Raw genomic sequence first — 22787 nt, 5'->3', positions numbered from 1 at the left:
AGCAAGGAAATCTTATTTATTTCCATGGAAATTTTTGCGGACACCACGAATTTTTGTTTCGAACAAGCGGATTCTCTGATAGGTTTGAATCCGACAGAACTTGACAGAAATTGTCAGCGGAAGCTGAAGCTTTAAGAGTCTGTAGTTAGCGGCGGAACGCGCTAAATCTCTTTCAAATAGAATAATGTTACAGTTACAGTTCATTGCTCATGATTGTAATAGGGTCTTGAATACTGATGAGATTTTACAAAGTTTTCAATTTTCGTACTTCATTAGTCTTTTCTAATGAACAATAATACATGTATCCACTAACTTCCACGTCATGATTGTGAGCATGAATCTCGTACTCGAGTGTTTTGCGAGAAATCAGTTATACGATCAGATACCATTACTTCCGTAAGAAAGTAACTAAGAACTAACAGAATGGTGCAGAAAATTGAGCCAGCAGCGAGTCGATTCCACTGCAACGAGAGATTTCAAACCATTTTATGTACGTTCATAAGTTAAACCACGTCTTAGAATCAACAGTCATCACGAAGTCGTTTGGCCCTTGTTTTTATCCGAAATCAGTTGTGCCCCCCTGTTCTTGCCGGGTAATTAAAAAGATTGACATTTTTTTTATTGATTCCTTGAATTTGGCATTAATCAGTACTATGACGTGAATATATTTTTTTTCAATTTCTAAACAATTTAATCATGATAAGCTTATTATTATCGGGATGAAAACATAAGGTATTTCTGGAAAAAATAAAATTTGAAAAAGATAGATCCATGCGCACAATCAACAGCTCAAAAAGTCTAATCGAATAAATTAAGCTATAACTTATAATCAAATAATATCAACGGATGAAACAATTCGTCGGAAGAATGCTTACCGTATTGGATACGTAAATCGCAGTGAACCTGGCGGATTTGTTTTTCCTGGTTAAGCCAACAATAAGCGAGACTCCCTCTACCATCAAATATAACACTGTAATTAGAATTATAGCAAACGAAAACATACAATCATCAGGAGGAATAAAAATACAGCAAGCCAAAAGATAGAACGGTCATGAATTCCGAGCACGCGATATGAAGTGCCGCAATCTCTAATGACATTGATATTTTTTCTCCGTGCTTATTTTCCTTCTATCGCATCGAAACAACATACTTTAGTCACTTCTGAATGTCGAAAATATTCACTGGAACGAGTAGTTTGAAAATCGGCTCGACAGTTTTTCAGTTGCTTTTGCACATGCGCACAAACAAACCATTTCATATGATATAGTTAATACGATCCCGGTATTCATACGAAGCAAGTGGTCCCGTGTTACGTCGGTGAAACTTAAGTTGCATACTTTCAGGCGTAATCTTATTTTTAATTGTATCTGTTATTAGTCAGCTCCAACTCGATACATCGAGATAAAATAAAGGCCCCGTTGGAGTCTTTCTACTACAAAATAATTCTTTGTGAAGAGAAATATTGGGTAGGTAAGTCATAAGAACACAGTAATTTATTACCGACATTTCGGCCCTCGGTATGGACACTTTTCAGGGACTTTTATTCTATTGGAACAGAAGGCAAGAAATATTTTTCTGTCAAGTTCAAGTGCACGAGCTTGTGTCAGAAATCGGTATCACGTATGAGGTAACTAACCACGTATGTACAAGTCAGGTCACGTAGATCAAGGTATCTTAGCGTTGATTAAAAATTATGTCAGTTATTGCAGATTACACGCGGACCTTCCTCAAAGCGCATTTAATTACTGTGACAAAGAAAGAAATCATTGAAATTATTTCAAGTTATTACACGTGTTAGATAGCCGTGTCATAAATAATTAACCTATATTTACAACCAGGTCGCACGTAGACCGGGAACAGCCAGCGTCGAAGTCAGTCATCAAGTTACAAACAAGCACGTAGCTACCGTGCAAAAAAATGAAAAACGTAGTTTATCACGTACTCCCGAACAATACCGCTCAGGCGAAACTAAGATTGGGTGAACAATTATAAGTAATCGTAATTCAAAATACACGAGAGCTCAATCGAGGGACACTCACCTTAAATTTATTAAAACGAATTTATGTTAAAAACTCATTAAAGCAAGAGGGCATCGTGGTTGTCGGAGAGCCCGGCATATTATGCGCCTTTTGGTCATCGCCTCTCCCACTTCTCCATGCGAAGGAATATCTAACTTTTTTTTAAAAACAATCAAGAGTTAACGTGGATATTTCTAAAGGTTGCAAGGTAAAGGAGGCGAAAGAGGTAAAAAGAAGACCCCAAAATATGTAGTTGACGAAGGTTAACCACTTACTAGTTTCAACTATCCGTTAACTTAGACCGCCTCCACTTTGCGACTGTTAAAAGTACCCGCGTTAACTCTTGATTGTTTTTAAAAAGGAGTTAGATATTCCTACGCATGGAGAAGTGGGAGAGGCGATGATCAAAAGGCGATACCGATTTCTGACATAAGCTCGTACACTTGAACTTGATAGAAAAATATTTCTTACTTTTTGTTCCAATGGAATAAAAGTCCCCGAGGAGGGTCCAAACCAAGGGCCAAAATGTCGGTAATAAATTACTGTGTTTTTATGACCTATTTATCCAAGATCTGTCTTTACAATCACTTCATCATTGAAACAATTGGTTGATTACGACGAACATAAAAATAACAAGCGAAAATCCACAGTATCTAAATTGTTAATTGGTAAGCGAAAATTTGATTCGTTATTCCGTTCGTAAGTAGAATGAAAACCTGCGATTATAGTAATTTACTCATGTATAACATCGCCTTATATAATAATAAAGTTTTACATGCATCGATGAAATATTTGTTTTCAATTGCTGAATATTGTGTTCCGTAAAAATAGCCATTGCATTCCCGAAAGAAACAGAAAAATACCGAATATTTTGTCAGACTCATTTCATAGAATATACTAAATGATTATTCCTACTAAAAAGTAAGCTAATTTCTACTAGATACATACATTGTCTCGAGGCAATTTGTTGTCAGCGACGCAGACTCTTTCATCAAATACTCACCCAAATGCAAATACTAATTATTAACATTTTTAACTGAGTCAGAATTTACGATCGTCATTTAAGTTTTTACTACTCACCAAATTTCAGAGAACTGAGATCAATACGAAATACAAAGCAGCTGTTTCGACAAACGGGCATCTGTCAGGCAGCCGCAATAGGCAACGTGTTTTCCTCGTATAAGGTTTGACATTTGGGAAACACGTGTTTTCTCCTCTCACTCCTCTTGCTCTTTCCATTCCATTCGCCCCTTTCTTGCTCCTTTGCGTTGCCGTTGTCCCTCATCGAGTTGGATTAAAAGCTGCGCCGAAAGCAAGAAATGGTAATAAAAAACGCAGCGAAATATGTATGAATACCTCCTGCTATTCCCCGAATAGCAAAGGTCATCAAAGCCACGCTGTAAAGGACAATACGAAGTTGCCTGTCGACAGAAACCATGAAAATTCTTTCCCTTATATTTTCAATCAATGGTATTCCATTCGGCAAAGGGCTGACGATTGATTTAATGCACTAAAAAAAATGAGGGAAATAAAAAATTCTACATACTCAGTATGTATCGTTTCAATTAAGATATCAAAATATTTCTGGAAAATGGATTCGTACACAAAAATGTTACCTACAAAAGTTACCTAAAAAGTTACAAATTGAACAAACTAATATATGGGGCTCTCCACGCCAACTTTGCAAACGGTTGACCGTGACATTTTTTCATTTCATCAACGACTTTTCCTATATTGGTACGACCCTTGAAATCCTTCCAGAAATTGGAGAAAAAATCAATCACTTGTCTTTACCCTTTGAATTTTTAAACGCATCTCAAACGTACCCGAGTTGATTTTTTTGGAAACAAGGTAAACATATTCCGTTTTCGAAATAACATATTTTCACGCAAGATTCAGAGTGGAAGGACATTTATTTCTATTTTTGAACCATTTTTGAAAAAATTCGTCAGATGAAATTCATTAAAAGATCGAATTTTGTTTTAGAACAATTGTACTGTGCAGTAAAAAGATTCGTTCATTTAATGAACATTTCCCTTAAACTAAAAATACAATTCTCATGATCCCAAATATTTCCTTCTAAATTCGCTGCTGTAATTGGAAATGTTCTGACTTTCGTTTACAAGCACTAATACGACGATCAATCAATTTTTGCTATAATAACTTTGTGAGAATATCGAGGCATGCATGGGTAGGAGAATATTTGCTGACCGTGGCTCATCGACTTAACACGATCATAGACAGTGGTCGGGTTCTGGTTATAGAAGGAGGCTGCATCGTGGTACGTAGTTTTTTGAGCCAATTTTTCAATTTCTTAAAGTTGATTTGTACTCCAACAATTTAATAAATTAGATTAAAAATTTCTACATGATTTTTCACAGTTCACGGAATTTTTCACCACCCGCATTTGCTCTTGCGTAATCCAGACAATCATATTTCAAGAATATTCAAACAGACGGGTAATTAGGGAAATGTATCGGGGTACGTGACGCAATTCGGGAAAACTCGCAGAGATTGCTGAAAACGCTTTGTTATCAGTTGAGTTTTGAATACAGAGAAGTAGAGGAAAAATATACTGTGAAAAATGTTCATAAGTTTACTACACGTTTACTGCACAAAAGTGTGGGCAAAAAAAAAAATTTGGTGTTTCGAAGTGAAATACTAAGCATTCTCATTAAATTAGCAATTAAATTTTCTAATTTTACTCAACCTGGTTGGAGAAATGCAAAAGCGTGTTCTGAGTTGAATAAATTGTGTGGTAAATTTATTATGTTTATAAATTTCCTATAGCTACTACGGAATCTACGTGATAAAAGTACAAATAAATTCGATTACAGTCTGTTAAAATTAAAAATCTATTGTGACAAAATGAATTAACGTGCATCTCCGTTGATTTCACTCTGCGAGTTCGAATTTCCCAATCCCGAGTTCTAGAATCAAATTTTATACAAAAGCCCAGGAAATTACCATTCAGATTTTGGAATTAGCAATCAAAGTTTCAATATCGGACAATTACACCGTTAATTTACCGATTATTTAAGAAATAACTAAAATTGGATAGCGAAAAGCTCGTAAATTTATTCAAAATTGTATCACGACTTCGAATTCTGAAACTACAATCTTGTCGATAAATTTTCAGTTTCGGTATTATGTGTCGTGCCTTTGTGGACCGTCCATCGTATTGTCAACCAAATAAAGTCATGGTTCCCATAAGGTAGTTTGACGTAGTAAGTAGGGTGTACAAATAGTAATTCGAACGTTAACCTATCTAAAAAGCATTTTCATCGACTGTAGCTAACTGATAAGTTGTCAAAATGGCGTCAGCGCTCACGAAGAGTCATCAATATCAATTATCCACCCGTTTTTCATCGATTTTTTTTTCATTTCACCGTTTTAGTATACATTAACCATAAACTTATTCAACCCGTTTAGTAAATTAAACAAAGTGCTATTTGAAATTTTTGTATTGAACTTGCAAATTATAAATCGAATAATGATATTAAAGTTCATAATATTTATCGCGGTAGTGTTTTTTTATTTTAGTAAATGTGTATGATAAATTTAAAATACAGAAGCCGGCTAAGACATGCGAGGATATATTTGGCGATTTGATTCGAAATTGCATCGCGAAAGTTTCAGCTCCTGCAGTTATTTTAATTCGATGATAGAATTTGGTTTTGATTTCCCTGCATTTTCATTAGTTGTTCTGTTAATCGCGTTAATATCAAAGAGAAGCAAAATTATTAATCTAGCGTCATTATTGCGGTTCCCAAAACTTGATTCACTGCCAAACAGGAAAGTAACCAAACCATAGCGATAATGAAAAAAAAAATGTTACGTAACAAGAATTACAGCAGAATCTGTGGTGCTTTACAATCTGTCAAATCATCAGCCAAAATGCAAAATGTTCATGCAAAAAATTTTAGACCTGTTTTTCGGAATCTTGCAAGTTTCAGATTGTAAAACGCAATATTCACCAAACCTGTTATAAACGAAAATACAGATTCTTCTTCGTATTGCAATTGCGAACTTCCAATTTCCGCAAAGCTGATGATGTAACAACTCGTGTATCAGTGATAACCTTGAATTTCTAGCTACTAGGAATAGATAATTCGAAACCGGTTCCAAGAGAATGTGAAAAAGATTAACGAGCATCTGCCCAAAACGATGCTTGAAAAACTTGACAGTTTATTTTTACACCAGGCATGCCGACAATAGCGAAAAATTTTATGTAACCAGGAATGATTACGGGAAGTTCGGAGACCTTCTGTCGATTACCTCGGATCTTTGAACCCGACGATTTGGACAATGCTACAATTTCTTACAAGAGGATTTACATCGAAAAAATTGATCGCGGATAAAAATGATGTCAGGCCAAAAAATTTTTAGTTTTTTTATCAAATACAGTCACTAAAAATTTTGTAACATTTCTATCACCCTTCGGAACTTGATTTTTCGTTGGAAAACACACAAGATGTATATTTTTTTTTCAACACACATAGTTTGGCACATAAATTGCTGACAATGATATGAGTTGAATAAATTTGGCTTGGTTTAATTTCGTGACGAAGTTGTACTGACTTAACCTTATATTGATCGCAGCTGTCATAGTATTGCAACTCGTCCTCAGAGTAATAAATCAGCAAGCCTCTTCACCGAAAAGTACTTTAGAGAATAATCAACGAAATTAGCAGAATAAAAAAATTGAAGTAAAAATCTATTGTCCCGTCTGACTCGAGATGACCGATGCTAAACTGAAGAGAAAAAATGTGAATAAAAATTTGTTAAGCTTGTTTGTTTTTTCATTTTTGGTTTGACTGAAACTAAGGTTATTGAATAATTCATCTGAATAAAATTGATGATTTTAATAATGAATTGATTGATCAGCCATCTTCATTTGTCAACTAATTCCTGCTTTATGTTTCCGGCAGATGACGATGATGAAATATATCACGTCGAAAAGAGAATAAATGTCAAAACCGCCTCACGAAGTGGACATATAATAAATAAAATATGGACAACAGCAAGAAGCAGAGCCGAAAAAGTCCGGAGGAAACAGCGAGTTTTTTGAAAGCGTTATGTTTCGGGTAAGAAAATTGTGGTAAAAATGGATTTGAAAAAGTACATGATTATCGTTAACCAACTTTGTAGGGAATATTTTTTTTTTTAATTTCAATAGTACTCGTACGGGTATAGTCCTTAATTGAATATAGGTAATAATCACATAAATGTAGAATATAAATTATCCTATCAAGTAATAGTATTATTACTATTTACACATGTAATTTTATCTTTTTGATAGCCCATCAGTAATTTCTTGACGGGTATCAAAATCAATTGACACATTGTTGTTTACGAGCAAATTACCAGCCTCCATTAAACGATTTGTAGAATCTCACTTTAAAATGTTATTATCATACTTTCGATTTCTAGTTCTCAGTGCAATATGATTATTAGTACGTTTAATGAAATATTTGAGTTCTCTATTGTTTATGTTGCTATTAACAGGTTTGTAAATAATTACAGCATCTCGATGTTCAGAAAAGTCATCAATTGACGGAAAATCATCATATCGTCTCATATCATGACGTCTGTTATTTATTGGTTCTGTTTTTGCTCCCACTCGCTATCAGTTTCCAACTGAGCGGCCTTTCGCGGTGCGTTCTCGAGTCAGAGAGTGGGGTACAAAAATGCCAAAGACCACAAAGTCGACGAAACGAAATCCCGAAGTCAAACTAGCGACAGTCAAAAACGTAGAAGGACGATAAATGCGAACAGATGACTTGTAGAAAAACAAACATTGCGAACGCAAAAATGTGTAGATAAATTTGTAACGTTTTTTTTTTGTTGAGAACATTGAATTGCGGAAATACCAAACAGTCAAAAAGTCGACTTTTCAAAGATCAGATTCGTACCTTTCTCCAAAATCGACGAATCCGAATTCATCGATAACGACTGGCCAAATACTTGAAAGGTCGGAATCCCGAAACCCGCTAAAGACAGAATGGCCAAAATGCCGAAAGGTTGGACATCTTAATTTATAATTTCGGAACTTTAATTTTTCTGTTTCTCCACATTTTGCGCTTTGATCATTCAAAATGCCGACTGTTCTGAAAATACTTTTTCAGTTAAGAGAGCGGTCGGTTGAATGAACTCGCGCGAAAACAGTTATTCTACTGGGTGATTTATCGAAAAACCCAGCTTCGGTACGCTGATCATTCGTTGTTTTAAAATTCGTATCTCGAAAGTTTCGGGTTTTCGACCAATCGACTTTTTCGATCTATCGGGATTTTGACCCCCACTCGAGTCGGACCGCTCTCATGGACCCCCCTCCCGTTCTCTTCCGTGCTACTCGCTCACCTCGCGCTTTTCCCTCTGCGCATGCGCGCTGCTCGCTTACTCCGCGCCTACTACAAATGCATGGCGCACAGACTTCCCGCGCTAACCGTGTACCATAGCGCGCGAAGGTTGTTCATATTGGATGCAATAGCACATATAGGCAACAGAAAATCGTATTGGCATTTTGAAAATAAAACCTGAGTCATTTGTCAAGTATACTTTTACAAGTATGTGATTTTTGTACGTGTGATTAATCTGAAGAGTCAAGTTATGCTTAAACAAAAAGAGATAATGAAACATTTTTTCAAATTTAAATCCATTCTATTGGATTTACGACATTTTTCAATTTCATTAAAATCAAGCTGGAGATCAAGCTAATATTGTTGTCAATTTACAGAGTAATTTTCAAGCCAACAGTTTGAAAACTTAAAAAATTGAGTCTTACATATCTAGGCAAATTATTGATAAAAGTGGAAAATAATATTGGTCCAAGAAAAGTTCCTTGTGGAATGCCAGTTAAAATTTCAAATTAATCAAATTCTCTCAGCGCACGAGTAGATAAATGTCATTTATATCCAATATGCAATTATTGAGTATGGAAAATAATTATTCGTATCAATTCCTGTCCCAAGACTGGTTTTCATTTATTTAGCCCCTCAATAGCTACAATCCCTAGTAATAGCATAATCAACACACAAATTATAATATACCCGACTATGCCCCAATTACTGAGAGAACGATCAGCCATTGCTCAGGTTCAGGCTGAGAGGGATCAGGTGGGAGTAGTGAAGTTGGATACTCAGTGCACTTCATTATTATGCACCCAGTGCAAAAACCCACACCTTGTAATGATTCAAAAATCGCACTCACATTTGGTGTGATTTAATTTGTTCATGTAATCATTTCTATTATAAGATTAAAAAAAAGAGTGTCCGAACATCTGCCATGACGACTATCGTTGGATGCTTCCAAAATAAATGCAACCATCAAATCACTATGTAACAACTGTAGTCGATATTTCGTAAAATACCGAACCGCAGTACCTGCTGGGGCAACAACCAACTAGTTCTATTTAGAATGTCCATGACTTCGTTCGACAGAGAACACAGGGCCAGCAATTTTTCATAAGTTCGATAGATGCTCAGGAACACATCCCCAAGTTTGCCAGAAAACCCCCAAGTGCATCGTTTGCGACACTGTAATTTGTTTTCCCAGCAAGATTATGGACAACGGAAGGCATAAAAATATTCTCACTGGCAAACTTAATTCATGGATAGTTGAACTGAAAATAGGTTTTCCATTTAAATTGTTATTTATTAGTTATTGAAATCGCTGAATGAAATAGTGCAAAAACGAGATGATGACTTTAGGAATATCACAGCTTTTCGGAAATCGTTACAAATACAGTAAAGTTGAAGTTCGAGACTCCTGGCTCGGATGAAGTACGTACCTGACTCCTCACGACAAAATGTATCGAATTTTAGTTGGACGTTGCCGATCTTCTTAAAAGGAGCGAAGCGTGATTTGCAGATCACAGATTTGTACGATCCCTTAAAATCCGACGAGTCCAAGGGACTCGGTGACCGTCTCGAACGGTAGGTACAGTCAATGACTTTTATTCCTGGGTTTTACACTTCTTCAAAGCTTACTTGAATTTAGAGAGTGGAAGAAGGAGTTGGCGAAAGCGAAGGAAATTCCTAGGCTTGGAGAAGGCAGTAAGAAGAAGAAGCCGAAGAGACAGCCAAGTCTGGCCTGGGCTCTGACTCGAACCTTGTGGGCTCCTTACATGGTGCAAGGACTGCGTCTTTTCGTGCTGCTGATGATGCTACAGCCTCTGCAGCCCGTGTTCCAGGGCTGGGTGATCAGCTACTTCAATCCCTTCGAAAAAACCATGACGCAGAGCGACATTATTCTCTACGCAACCATCCTGATCCTTCTCATCCTTGGCGACATTTTCATTCTTCACCACGTCCGATTGCGAAGCTGAGAAATCGGAATGCGCGCCAGGATCGCGTGCTGTTCCATGATATACCGAAAGGTAAGTGGTTCCCTTATTCGAAACCCTGTGAAATCCTATCAACGGCCACACGACGATAAGCATAGTGAATCGGCCGATGTTATGAACTTAACATCTCGCCATTAGAATCGTCAACAATTATTGCCCGATGATGATTGGCCGTAGCCGATCGAAACGTTACAACTTGTAAACCATCAGTAAAAAGAAAACAATATTTTACCATGACCAATTTTTCGACGAATCAATTTTAATATATAGCCACAATGGTCGTTAACTTAAAAAGCCTATATATATAAATATATATATATATGTTTAGACCGAACTTATCCTTTACTTTCCCGTGTCCGCACGCGCTTTCTACACCGTCTGATACCCGGAATCTCTACCGTTATCAGCAAGCCGCGGCAAGTTTAGGCGCGATCGCAAGGGTACGCGATTGGGTGAATCATCGCTAAGTATTCGTATCGTTTTAAGTATCTCCCTTTCCCCATCCTCTCAGTTGAGTCCCTGTTCCTTTCCGCTCCAATTACAAACAGTACGTTCTCGCCAGTCGATCGAACCTCCGTAGGTTCACGCCTTCGGGCCTCTGAATTTCGCGGCAGCTCTCCACATGCGAGACAAAACCATTGATCGTACACTTACACCTCATGCACTCTTGACACGACTTTATTGTTATATAAAAAGGGGTTTTTATGCCTCAGCGGCTTTTCCCCTGCAAGCCAATAAATTGCCACAATTGTCTTGGCTCAATCGAGTGTTTTGATTACTTTATTTCGTTCCATATCTCATTCTCCAATCCTCATTTTTTTTACTATAGAATCACGGAAGCCTTCCATGTTGGAAAGTTTTCCGACTCTACAATATACGATGTATGTATCATCTCGTATGTATAATCTCGTATGTATAAAGTTTTTCTTGCAGTACCCGGCTGTGAGGTCTGTCACTAACATAGCCACCTACAAGTATCCAAATTTCCTTTTGTACTAGCTATAGATCTCACAGTCACCCTTCTCGATAGATTCAAAACAATAATAGTGGGTTCGGGGTCGATTTGACGATTGATAATATGGCCACCAGATATCAAACTGTACTTCAGGGTTTATTGGACAGGCTTTACTTTCATTCAATCAGTAATTATTCAACGCTTGTGTCAACTGGGGTAACTTTCTAACGGTTATCCGTTCAAAACGGGTCTCGTGGCGAGCAGAACCGGAGTAGGACCCAGGATGAGGTCACAGGTATCATCTCACCCAAGATCATCGGTCAGTACCTGTACTATTTTAACCGGGGGCTGCAAGCCGTTGCCAGTTTCCCGACACGGAAACCACCCCGGGATAGCTTAGCTTACCCCGGTAAGGCCAGCCCACGCGGCTACACCAAGTTTGTGTGATTTGTTATTTATTTTCAAGCGTTCGTGATCCGCGGATTATAATAACCATGTTGGTTTCTCAACGCGCCAACCACCCCGAGTCCAAACCCCAATCATGAGGCCCCGGGAAGGCCAGCGCGAGAATCCCCAACCGACTCTACCCAGTTCTGTTCTCGCATCTAATTACTCGATCACAACTATATTTGAAACACGATCCAACGTCATTTAACAATGAAATCGATGATTATGAGCCTCGATTCGTCGAGTTGATAGCCCCATGTTCACACAATTCACTGTATCACTCTCGCACACATAACGAGCTACTTTTAACAAGACTCACGTGTTGTTGCTCCCGAGTTTCGACTAATACTGATCTGGTTTTGGATTCTTCTCCATATTTTCGTCTCGCTCGCTCTCGCGGGGATTTTCTGAACTTTGGACTGTATTGTCTTGTTGACCACTCGCTGTAGTGTGCGTGAGATTAGCGTACTTGGATTCATTCACACACACATCGTGGTATTATAATACATTCTGTCCCTTTACTAATCTCTAGCTGATCTATAGCGGTCGTTCACCCCCTCGCCTTATCATACCATTCTGTTATTACATATGGTTTCAAGTAACGCTCATCCAAAGTGTAGTGCTATTGAGTACACTTCTTAATTTTTTACACATTCTCAGGTTGCGATCGCGTCAAACATCGGATTATAACTTAATAATCACATGGGGCGATAATGGTCTGTGGCAACGGCCGATTACGAAATTATAGGTCATAAAAGACTGATTTCAGCTGTTGTTTTCTGTCTATATATTGGTCTGCGTCGCCAACAAACTATCCTCTCGACATTCAAAATATATTGTATAAATACGACCTCTATAGGTCAAGTGGTTCAAAAGTTACATGATCATTAACAGGCGCACCAAAGAATTAAATATATTAAAGAAATGTGTCCAAATTTTAATCAAATTGGTTAAGCCGTTCTTAAAATAAAAATTATTTTCTGATTTAACATTTTTTTTTTTGATCTCATTAAAAACCGAAATAAATAAAGGCCTGAAACTTGCAGGATCAACGTATTCAATTAGTACCAACATAGCCTCAAAAGATGATCCAGATATCTGTCTGCGGCCGATTTACTATACTCACCGTTTTATGGTCTTTCTCAAATCTTACAAGTAATTTAGGATTTTTTGAAATCCTATGAAATATTGTGAAATCTTATGAAATATTTGAAATTATATCAGACGTTTTGCGATCCTGCAATCACCAAACCCGGTATACGCAGAAACGAGAAAGTGGTTAATCACTCTCCCGAATGGGAGTCAAAATCCCAAGAGACCAAAAATCAATTAGTCGAAAACCAAAAATTTTCGAGACACGAATTTTAAGCGTACCGATGTTGGGATTTTCGATAAATCACCCATTAAAATAACTGTTTTCCCAAAAGCTTATTTAACCGATCACTTTCTCATCCGAAAAAGTATATCCGCAACAGTCGGTATTCTGAATGACCAACACACAGAATGTGGAGATACGGAAAACTGAAAGTTCCGAAATGAAAAATTGAGAGCGGCTAATTGAATAGCCGCAACACCGAAAAAATTAGCTGTCGACAATTAAATTTGAGAAAGAGCGAAATTACGATCCGCAAAATGCCAAAAGGCCGTAATACGGTCATCATAGTTATGTACACATGTGCTAGATAACACTAGACACCGGCCATCGGATGCATGTGGCGTTGTAGAGAATATATGTAATTCTGATGTCATCCAATCTTTCGGAATTTTGGCCATTCTGTCTTCAGCGGGTTTCGAAATTTCAACCTTTTGTTTCGTTGGTACAGTTGTAATTAATAAATTTGGATTCGTAGATTTTCGACTAAGGCAAGAGTCTGACATTTGAAAAGTCGACTTCTTGACTCTTCGGTATTTTCGCAATTCCATATCTTGCCCTTCGTAATCTTGGCTATTCTCAAAGCAAATGGTGGGTCAAATTTATTATTACATTTTTGCGTTCTCAACTTTTATTTTTCTACAAGTCGTCTATTGGTATTTACGGTATTTTTACGTTTTCAACTGTCGGTAATTTGACTTTCGGGATTTCGTCCCGGCGACTTTTTGGTCTTTCACATTTTTGTACCCTTCCTCATTCCCCCGCAACTGAAAATGACTAGCAGTATAAAGGACTCAGCTAGAAAAACTTTGTTTACAAATTTCAGCTTCTACGGCTCAATCTGGCCTCGGTTGATAGTAAGACTGCAGGCCGAGTGGAAAAATTAATCAGCCACGACGTAGCGAAGTTCGATTACGTTCTGAGGCACCTCCACTATCTTTGGATTATGCCGTTGCAAGTGAGTGGGAGATGATTTTTAAAGCATGACCTATGAATAACCTGAGAAAACTGTGCGGGTGCGTAAATTGTCGCAGTTCATGCTAATGGGATACGCGATGTGGCGGTTTGTGGGTGTGATTGCGTTGGTGGGAATAGCGGTGATGACGATACAGACGCTACCGACCCAAGTCTACGTCGGCCGCTTCACAGCGAAATTCCGATCCAAAATCAAGGCGAAGACGGAAGAACGGGTGAAGCCGATGAGCGAGCTGATTTCTGGGATAGAGGTGATTACATTGTTCACGCGGAAAAACGAGCGTTTTAAAGTGTGACTTCATTATCGTAGGTTGTAAAAATGTGCGCCTGGGAAAAACCGTTCGAACAAAAAGTGTCAAAGATTCGTTCACTGGAGATGAAACTGCTGTCCATTTCCTCTTACGTTTCGGGTATGCTTATAAGCGTTACGGGGTTCTCGAGGAAAGTCTCTCTGTTTTCGACTCTGATAACCTATATCTTAATGGAACACAAGCCTTCTGCCGAAATCACCTTTGCACTCACTACATTATTTGACATTCTGGGGCTAATGTGTACTGTAAGTATTCGCAAGGCAATCATCGGAGCTTTTAAAGCAAGGGTGTCTTTAAGGAGGATCACGGTAAGTTCCAGACAGCTTATGTCCGTGTTTATCACTGGTTTGCAAATTCTTCTTCCCATTATTTTCAGGAATTTTTACTACTAGACGAAGTCAACCTTCAAAAAGATATTCAATATCCACCTACGAGTCGAAACCTTAATGCCCTGAGTGAAAACGGACCAAGAGAGAAAATGGTAATAGCTGTCATCATCTGATGTGGGTTTGTAAAAAAAAATGTGTTTGATACGAATCGATGATTCAGCTGCTGTCGGATAACGGAAGTTTGGTGGAGGAAATGGCTTCAGCTCCAAACAGCGGAATTCAAAGTATCGGAAACTCGTCGAATAAATGCAGTGTTGAGTTTGAAATAATTCGGGTTTCCGCTAACTGGGTTCACGAACAGCTACAACCTACCTTGTCCGAACTTTCGACGAAGGTCAAGAGTAAGACACTTACAATGCTTGTGGGGCCCGTCGGCTCTGGGAAATCGTCGTTACTTCACCTCCTCTTAGGCGAATTGTCACTCGGTGCTGGAAAAATGTCGTTTTTCACCACCGAAAACAACACCAAGACTGAAATTAACCGTACCGATATCCGCATATCATACGCTAGCCAAGACCCTTGGATCTTCGCCGCATCAATACGCGACAATATAACATTAGGCCAACCCTACGACAAAGATCGATATCAAGAGGTAAATGGCTAGAAGTTACCATTTGATTGGTCATTTGTTATAAAAAAGTTTACGAACATTCTCAAGTATCACATTTCTGTTCTCATACACTGATTCTAAAGTGAAATAACACGTCTTCGTGTATCACATATATTATTCGTAGATAACCCGAGTCTGCGCGCTAGTCGAAGACTTCGAGCAACTGCCTCAGGGCGATTTGACTTACGCAGGAGAGAAAGGAGCAACTCTTTCCGGAGGCCAGAAGGCTCGGGTTAACCTGGCAAGAGCTCTCTACAGAGACGCCGATCTATACTTACTCGACGATCCTCTCAGCGCTGTGGATTCAAAAGTGGGAAATCACTTGTTTAAGGAGTGCATCCAGGGTTTCTTGAGGGATAAAACCCGTATCCTCGTCACCCATCAGCTGCAATTTCTTCGAGAAGCTGACAGTGTCATTGTTATCCATCTAGTGAGTGGTACTTTACTTCACTTAGAATCTTGAGTAACACGGTCAGAAGATTGGACCTGATAAAAGTTTGAAGCAACATCGTCTGATTGACTCATCAATTTCAGGGTAGTGTCAAGTACCAGGGTACTTATGAAGAACTGCCTCACTCTGGACTAAACCTATTGGATACTGTGAAGTTAGAGGAATTTGATGCGCCCAAAGAAGATGAAGAGATTCTCGAAAAGACCGCAGAAGACAGGGTAAATTCAGAAAATTCGTATACAGAATAACTTTAGGCACATCATGGTCACGGCAGGGAATGCAAGTGCATTTTGTAATTTTTTCTTCAAGCAAACGATTTCCGTGTTGAATGTGTCTGTACTGGAGATTCCGTGAAAAATTCTCACTGTCATCTATTACTTTGTTTGCCACCCAAGTCACAATCTCTTGTTCTCACTCGAGCGAAATTGTTGCTCGGCTGTTAGCAGCGATTGAAGCATACGGTTTATAAAAAAAACAATATATATATATATATATATATATGTATATTGCGGTATCCCATATTATTGAAAAAATTTTCAACGTATACCCAATAAATATATGTATTAAAAAACTAGACACATTCGTCTATGCACCACGTAGGAAAAAAAAATTAACGAATAATGGACCCCTGCATTTTTATTCGAATTTCGTGGGAAAATTGGATGATTTGCAAACAATAACAGAAGGGGGGCCTGCAATAAAAAATTCCACATGCGGTGTCTTAGAAGACTGGCTTTTCATACAATTTACGACTTGGCCTATGCAAATTGAACGTACAATGCCACCTCGTTATATCGCGGTCTTTGGGGCTGGGCATTCCGACTGGACTATAGGCCCAGCGACTGCTCACTCAGGCCCAGTCGCGTATCATCGGTAATCCGCATGGTAGTCAAATGAATAAGACAGCTTTATGCAGCCAAGCGGCTGGTGAGGGAATAAGCCTCGAGCAGAAAGTTATCAATCGCGATGTAGCGAGGCGCGATATAACAAAGTTGCAGTGTAAAGTTTTGAAAAATGTAGTCTTGAGAATAACGCGATCAAAGTTTCACTGATGAATGATTCATACACAAGCACAGCATTTATTAACTCACCAATTTCGACACTTAATACCTTAAATACATTCATGAGACCCTTATAAGGCAATATTAGCGGCAGGTTTCAAATAATGAAGCTTAAGCTCTGTAAACGTACGCTCGAAATTATTTCTCAGAAAATGCTTCATCTCCGTCGATTTTACGTCTATCTTTACTCTTTATGCAATTTAGAGAGAGCAATCTTGAAACAGACATCTGTCAGAAAAAAAATCCGAATTCTTACTGCGGTGTGGCGCCTTAATCAAATGCTATTTTGAATAATAGCGATATTTTCTTTTGAGGACAAAATTCCGCAAATCCTTATAATAGGGACAACGGTACTTTCAGGAACTAGCTGCAGTTGTGAATGACGAGGACGAATCAAGCGAACTTCCAGAAGGCACCCAGACTTTGTCATTAGATGTACAACAGGAGGAGGTACCAACTGGAAAAATGTCAATCCATGTGTGCAAGAACTGCGTTTCTTGATGCAATTCAGAGAGAGCAATTTTCAAACAGATATCTGTCAGAAAAAAAATCCGAATTCTTACTGCGGCGTGGCGCCTTGATCAAATGCTATTTTGAATAATAACGATATTTTCTTTTGAGGACAAAATTCCGCAAATCCTTATGTCATGACGTAACTTTCAGGAACTAGCTGCAGTTGTGAATGACGAGGACGAACCAAGCGAACTTCCAGAAGGCACCCAGACTTTGTCATTAGATGTACAACAGGAGGAGGTACCAACTGGAAAAATGTCAATCCATGTGTGCAAGAACTGCATTTCTTGATGCAATTCAGAGAGAGCAATCTTGAAACAGATATCTTTCAGAAAAAAACCCGAATTCTTACTGCGGCGTGGCGCCTTGATCAAATGCTATTTTGAATAATAACGATATTTTCTTTTGAGGACAAAATTCCGCAAATCCTTATGTGATGACGTAACTTTCAGGAACTAGCTGCAGTTGTGAATGACAAGGACGAACCAAGCGAACTTCCAGAAGGCACCCAGACTTTGTCATTAGATGTACAACAGGATGAGGTACCAACTGGAAAAATGTCAATCCATGTGTGCAAGAACTGCGTTTCTTGATACAATTCAGAGAGAGCAATCTTGAAACAGATATCTGTCAGAAAAAAAATCCGAATTCTTACTGCGGCGTGGCGCCTTGATCAAATGCTATTTTGAATAATGACGATATTTTCTTTTGAGGACAAAATTCCGCAAATCCTTATGTGATGACGTAACTTTCAGGAACTAGCTGCAGTTGTGAATGACGAGGACGAACCAAGCGAACTTCCAGAAGGCACCCAGACTTTGTCATTAGATGTAAAACAGGGGAAGGTACCCACTGGAAAAAAGTCAAACCATAAGTACAAGAGCTACATTTCGGCATGTGGTGACATATGTACACTGATTATAGTCACTGCAGCTTTCGTTATCACGCAAGCATTAGATAATGCAAGCGATTACTGGATAGCATATTGGACGAACCATATTTCTCAGAGAACCAACTTCACACTATACAACGAATTTTCTACCACTTCTACGACCCAATGGAATTCAATCAGCGATAACCAAGAGCAGAAATACTGGACCGACGATTTTGATTGGTGGGACGATGAAGGAATGGTTGATAATAGAGTGGCATTTAACGTTTACTGTGTACTTATTGTGACCCATGCTCTCATTCTCACTATTCGTAACGTCCTTCACTTTCGAATATGCATGAACGCCAGTCGGAACTTACACAATTCGATGGTCGCTAATCTGTTGCAAGCCACCATGAGATTTTTCCAAACTAACCCATCCGGTACGCTGAATGATCATGCATTTTGTGATTTTAGTTTCCAACTCCAGCCACTGTACCGAAACTTGAGTGATATTTACGTTTCCTCGTTACCATACAGGGAGGATTTTAAGCCAATTCTCAAAGGACATTGGAACTATGGACAAGAAGCTGCCCAAAGCGATTCTTGGCGCACTTCACATCTTCATCGTAATATTGGGCATAATCGTAATGATAGGTATCGTTAACCCACCGACAATCATACCACTGGTTGTAATAGGTGGACTTTTCTATATGATAAGACTTTACTACCTTAGAACGGCTCGGAACATTAAGCGGCTCGAAAGTCTCGGTAAGTTATGAGTCAATGTTATCATCTCATCAAGCGGTGTGATTTGCACTTGTTGCCAGCACGAGACCGTAAACAAATCCAGTATGTGTTTAGCCAAAACTCCAGTCCTTTCACACGTCAGTTCCACCCTAAACGGGCTGACAACGATACGAAGTCGTGGAAAATCAGTTGGAGAAATGTTACTGGATCAATTCAATCGTCACCAAGATAACCAAACTAGTGCTTCGTACTTGATCATTGCAGCGAATATTGCGTTTAGGTTTATCCTTGAACTGATTTTGTGTGGTCTGACGACTTTCGTCTGCTTCTCGTTTATTGTGATGGGCAAGGGTTGGTTTCTCCTTATTACAGAGAATAAAATATTACGTCTGGAGGTTATTGAAGAGATTTTCGATTGTGACCTCTGAAAATTGTAGATCATGTTCAGGATGGCGATGTTGGACTGGCCATTTCGCAGTGCCTCACCTTAGCCGAACTGATTCAGTTTGGAATAAAACAGAGTGCCATGGTCACCTCACAATTGCCAGCAGTTAAGAGGATCCTCCAGTACACAAATCTGCCAAAAGAGCGAACTTACAAAACTGACAAACCACTTTTGGATTCTTGGCCTTCTGATGGCAGTTTAGTCTTCAGAGATGTCTCCATGAGATGTGTCCGCAACAAGTCGCCAGTTCTAAAGGTAATCTTTTGACTAAAAATAAAAATATATCTCCTAAAAAGATTCAAACTCTTTTTGTTTGGTTCGGAGAACCAAGGAAGATTTCGTTCTGATAAGTTCACAGTTTACTCCACGATACGTTCCCTCAATAGGATTGTACATGTGGTTCCTCATACGCAGTATTGAAGGTACATGAAAAGGTCTCTCGTACCCATTTTTTCATCCTTTTATTGAATCTTAGCACCTGAATGTGAAGATAAAACCGGGCTGGAAAGTTGGAATTGTCGGAAAAACCGGTGCTGGGAAATCCTCGCTCATATCGGCGCTGTTTCGTTTGACTGGAGACGGACTGGAGGGTGAAATAATACTGGATGAAATAGACACGAAGTCGATAGGGTTGCACGAGCTGCGTTCTCGCATCTCGATCATTCCTCAGAAGCCAATTTTGTTCTCTGCAAGTCTCCGCTACAACTTGGACCCATTTGGTCAATACTCGGACGCCGAGCTGTGGGACAGTCTCCGAGAAGTCGAACTTGGGGATGCAGTACGATCCCTCGACCTCCGCGTAACTGGAGGCGGAGCAAACTTCAGCGTCGGACAGCGCCAATTGATATGCTTGGCCAGAGCCATACTGAAGAATAATCGATTGCTTGTTCTTCATGAAGCTACCGCAAATATGGACCATGGGTCAGTACAAATAGTATCAGGCTCATTTCCAGCGTCGTTGTGAATGAGTCGACAGCGTGACTTTGCCTCTGGTCTCATTTCATGACTTGTCAACGACTTTGTGTATAACGCTGAGATGAATGAGTGGTTTCTGTCATTGCAGCTCTGATGGTTTGATTCAAAACATTATCAAGCGGAGATTCGCGGATCACACGGTGCTCACCGTGACTCGTCAACCGCATAACGTAATGGACAGCGATCGAGTTATGGTCATGAGGGGGGGTCGCATTGTGGTTTGTAACTTTTATGGTCGAGTTTTTCAATCTTGTTGAGTGTGAATCCACCTTGATGAATATTAACCTACTGACTATCCATCGTGTACAGGAGTTCGATCATCCTTATTTACTGTTGCAAAATCCGAACGGTCATTTCTCGAGATTGCTTCAACAGACGGGAAAGGAGATGACGGAAAAACTTACTGGAATTGCTGAGAGTGCCTATCGGACGAGCCCCGAATTCAGAGAGGATTCTGCAGACATCATTGTTTGTAACAGTGAAACCGTAATCACAAAACTTTAGCTGCAGTTACTCTAGGATTTTCTGATGAAACGTATTGTATACTGTACTGTATTTTTTGTCAGCATATTATTGTTATTATTTTGTACCAACGGTCTCTAATTACGATCTACAAATTTCACGAACGTGCAAATTTTTACCATAACGGTAGTCGGTCACTTGTTTTCTCTAGATTCAATCATGTGCTACAATAATTGTCAGATCTTTTCCGGAAAGTTACGCATTTGTAAAGTCTGATGATATTGTAACGTGTCAATTATGTAGCAAACCATTGATCTTAGAAGAGAGAGAGAGAGAGAGAGAGAGAGAGAGAGAGACAGTTATGGTGAAAAGATGTCAGCAATTATTTCACGTGTATAGTATCACTATTTGAACCTCGAAGTTCCAAATTAATCAACGCAGTATACATATTGGGCATTCCACGTCAAGTCAACGGGTGCCAGATTTGACTCCGTGGGATCTTGTGACCTGCTGGTGTTTTTCAACGTCACAACTGATATCTCCAATTTTTTGACCTTTTTCCGTCATTTCGTAAAGGTGTGGTGACTCGAAATGCCCGTGACATCAAGATGGAAATTTTTAAAATCGATGATATTTTTTTGGAAAAAACCAGAGACTCGAAGACACATCTTTTCGTCATGATTTAAAAGCGGGGTGAAACGCTAAATATTTTTTTCGAATTTTTTTCTTTCTAAGCCAAAAATGTTTTCTTGGAATTTATTTTCAACAATGGTTTCATGTCGTAAAAAATATTATAAAAACAAACTTGATCACGGTAAGATTCTATTCTCATCTTAATTTGAAAAGAAATCGAAGCAAACGAATTTTTTTCGAAACAACCATCATTTTATTCGTTTTACTCTTGAATGAAAAAAAAATATCAAATTTCACCATGACCAATTTATTTTTTTTTTTTTTTTAAAGATGTGTCTTTGAGTCCCTGACTTTACAAAAAAGTTTCATTGTTTCGGCAAAATAGCGATGATTATACATATGGTCCGGGTTCACGATGTGTATACTTCCGGTAATGTTGAAGATATAAATTTGAAAAAACTGGTAAATTCGAAAAATTAACGACGGAGCTAGGAATCGAACCTGGTATCTAGCGATGCTTTACCGGAGCCTTACTCCATTAGACCACCTACCCGCCCTGACTCTGATGTCGTTAATTCCTCTCATCACCAGTAAGTTCAAATTTGTTTTCTTGTGCTGTGATAGTATGTGTGAATATATCAAGTGTTCTTCCTCTTCGAGCACAACTTGTAAGAATGTCTGTAAGTGTGTTTACATTTTGGAGTCTTACGCTTCTGATGCGAAGCTCGTAAGACAGTCAATGACCGTCTAATATTGAAATGCGGATATGCATCATCAATATTAGTATTAATCACGAGGCAATTTTCATTGTTGAAACGTATAATTTTGAAAAACTGGTAAATTCGAAAAATTAACGACGGAGCCAGGAATCGAACCTGGTATCTAGCGATGCTTTACCGGAGCCTTACTCCACTAGACCACCTAGCCGCCCTGACTCTGATGTCGTTAATTCCTCTCATCACCAGTAAGTTCAAATTTGTTTTCTTGTGCTGTTGTATGTGTGAATATAAAGTGTTCTTCCTCTTCGAGCACAACTGTAAGAATGTCTGTAAGTGTGTTTACATTTTGGAATCTTACACTTCTGATGCGAAGCCCGTAAGACAATCAATGACCGTCCAATAATTGAAATGCGGATATGCATTATCAATATTAACATTAATCACGAGGCCTTTTCATTGTTGAAGATATAAATTTGAAAAAACTGG

The 22787-nt window shown here is 38.7% G+C and overlaps 1 protein-coding gene and 1 pseudogene across 1 annotated transcript; both read left to right on the top strand.

Moving 5' to 3' along the window:
* Nucleotides 1-4269: 4269 nt before the first annotated feature.
* On the top strand, nt 4270-17737 carry LOC124218210 (ATP-binding cassette sub-family C member 4-like; annotated as a pseudogene).
* Nucleotides 17737-20991, top strand: LOC124218205 (ATP-binding cassette sub-family C member 4-like). The gene is made up of 9 exons (XM_069135431.1): nt 17737-17802; nt 17899-17988; nt 18202-18760; nt 18858-19088; nt 19182-19418; nt 19505-19767; nt 19988-20433; nt 20576-20705; nt 20797-20991. Exons 1-9 carry the CDS (start codon nt 17737-17739, stop codon nt 20989-20991), a joined length of 2217 nt encoding a protein of 738 aa, XP_068991532.1.
* The last annotated feature ends 1796 nt before the right edge of the window (nt 20992-22787 follow it).

The sequence above is a fragment of the Neodiprion pinetum genome, chromosome 1 (genome assembly GCF_021155775.2).
Source record: "Neodiprion pinetum isolate iyNeoPine1 chromosome 1, iyNeoPine1.2, whole genome shotgun sequence".
Classification (NCBI taxonomy): Eukaryota; Metazoa; Arthropoda; class Insecta; order Hymenoptera; family Diprionidae; genus Neodiprion; species Neodiprion pinetum.
The sequence above is the reverse complement of the archived record's forward strand: the minus strand, read 5'-3'. Positions and strand labels throughout refer to the sequence as shown.

What these genes read in the sequence shown, in the direction of transcription:
- LOC124218205 (XM_069135431.1), top strand. Translation starts at nt 17,737, where the DNA reads ATGCAATTCAGAGAGAGCAATCTTGAAACAGATATCTTTCAGAAAAAA. An exon ending in ACCGCAAATATGGACCATGG is followed by an intron (nt 20,434 to 20,575) that starts GTCAGTACAAAT and finishes CTGTCATTGCAG; the next exon opens with CTCTGATGGTTTGATTCAAA. An exon ending in TGAGGGGGGGTCGCATTGTG is followed by an intron (nt 20,706 to 20,796) that starts GTTTGTAACTTT and finishes CATCGTGTACAG; the next exon opens with GAGTTCGATCATCCTTATTT.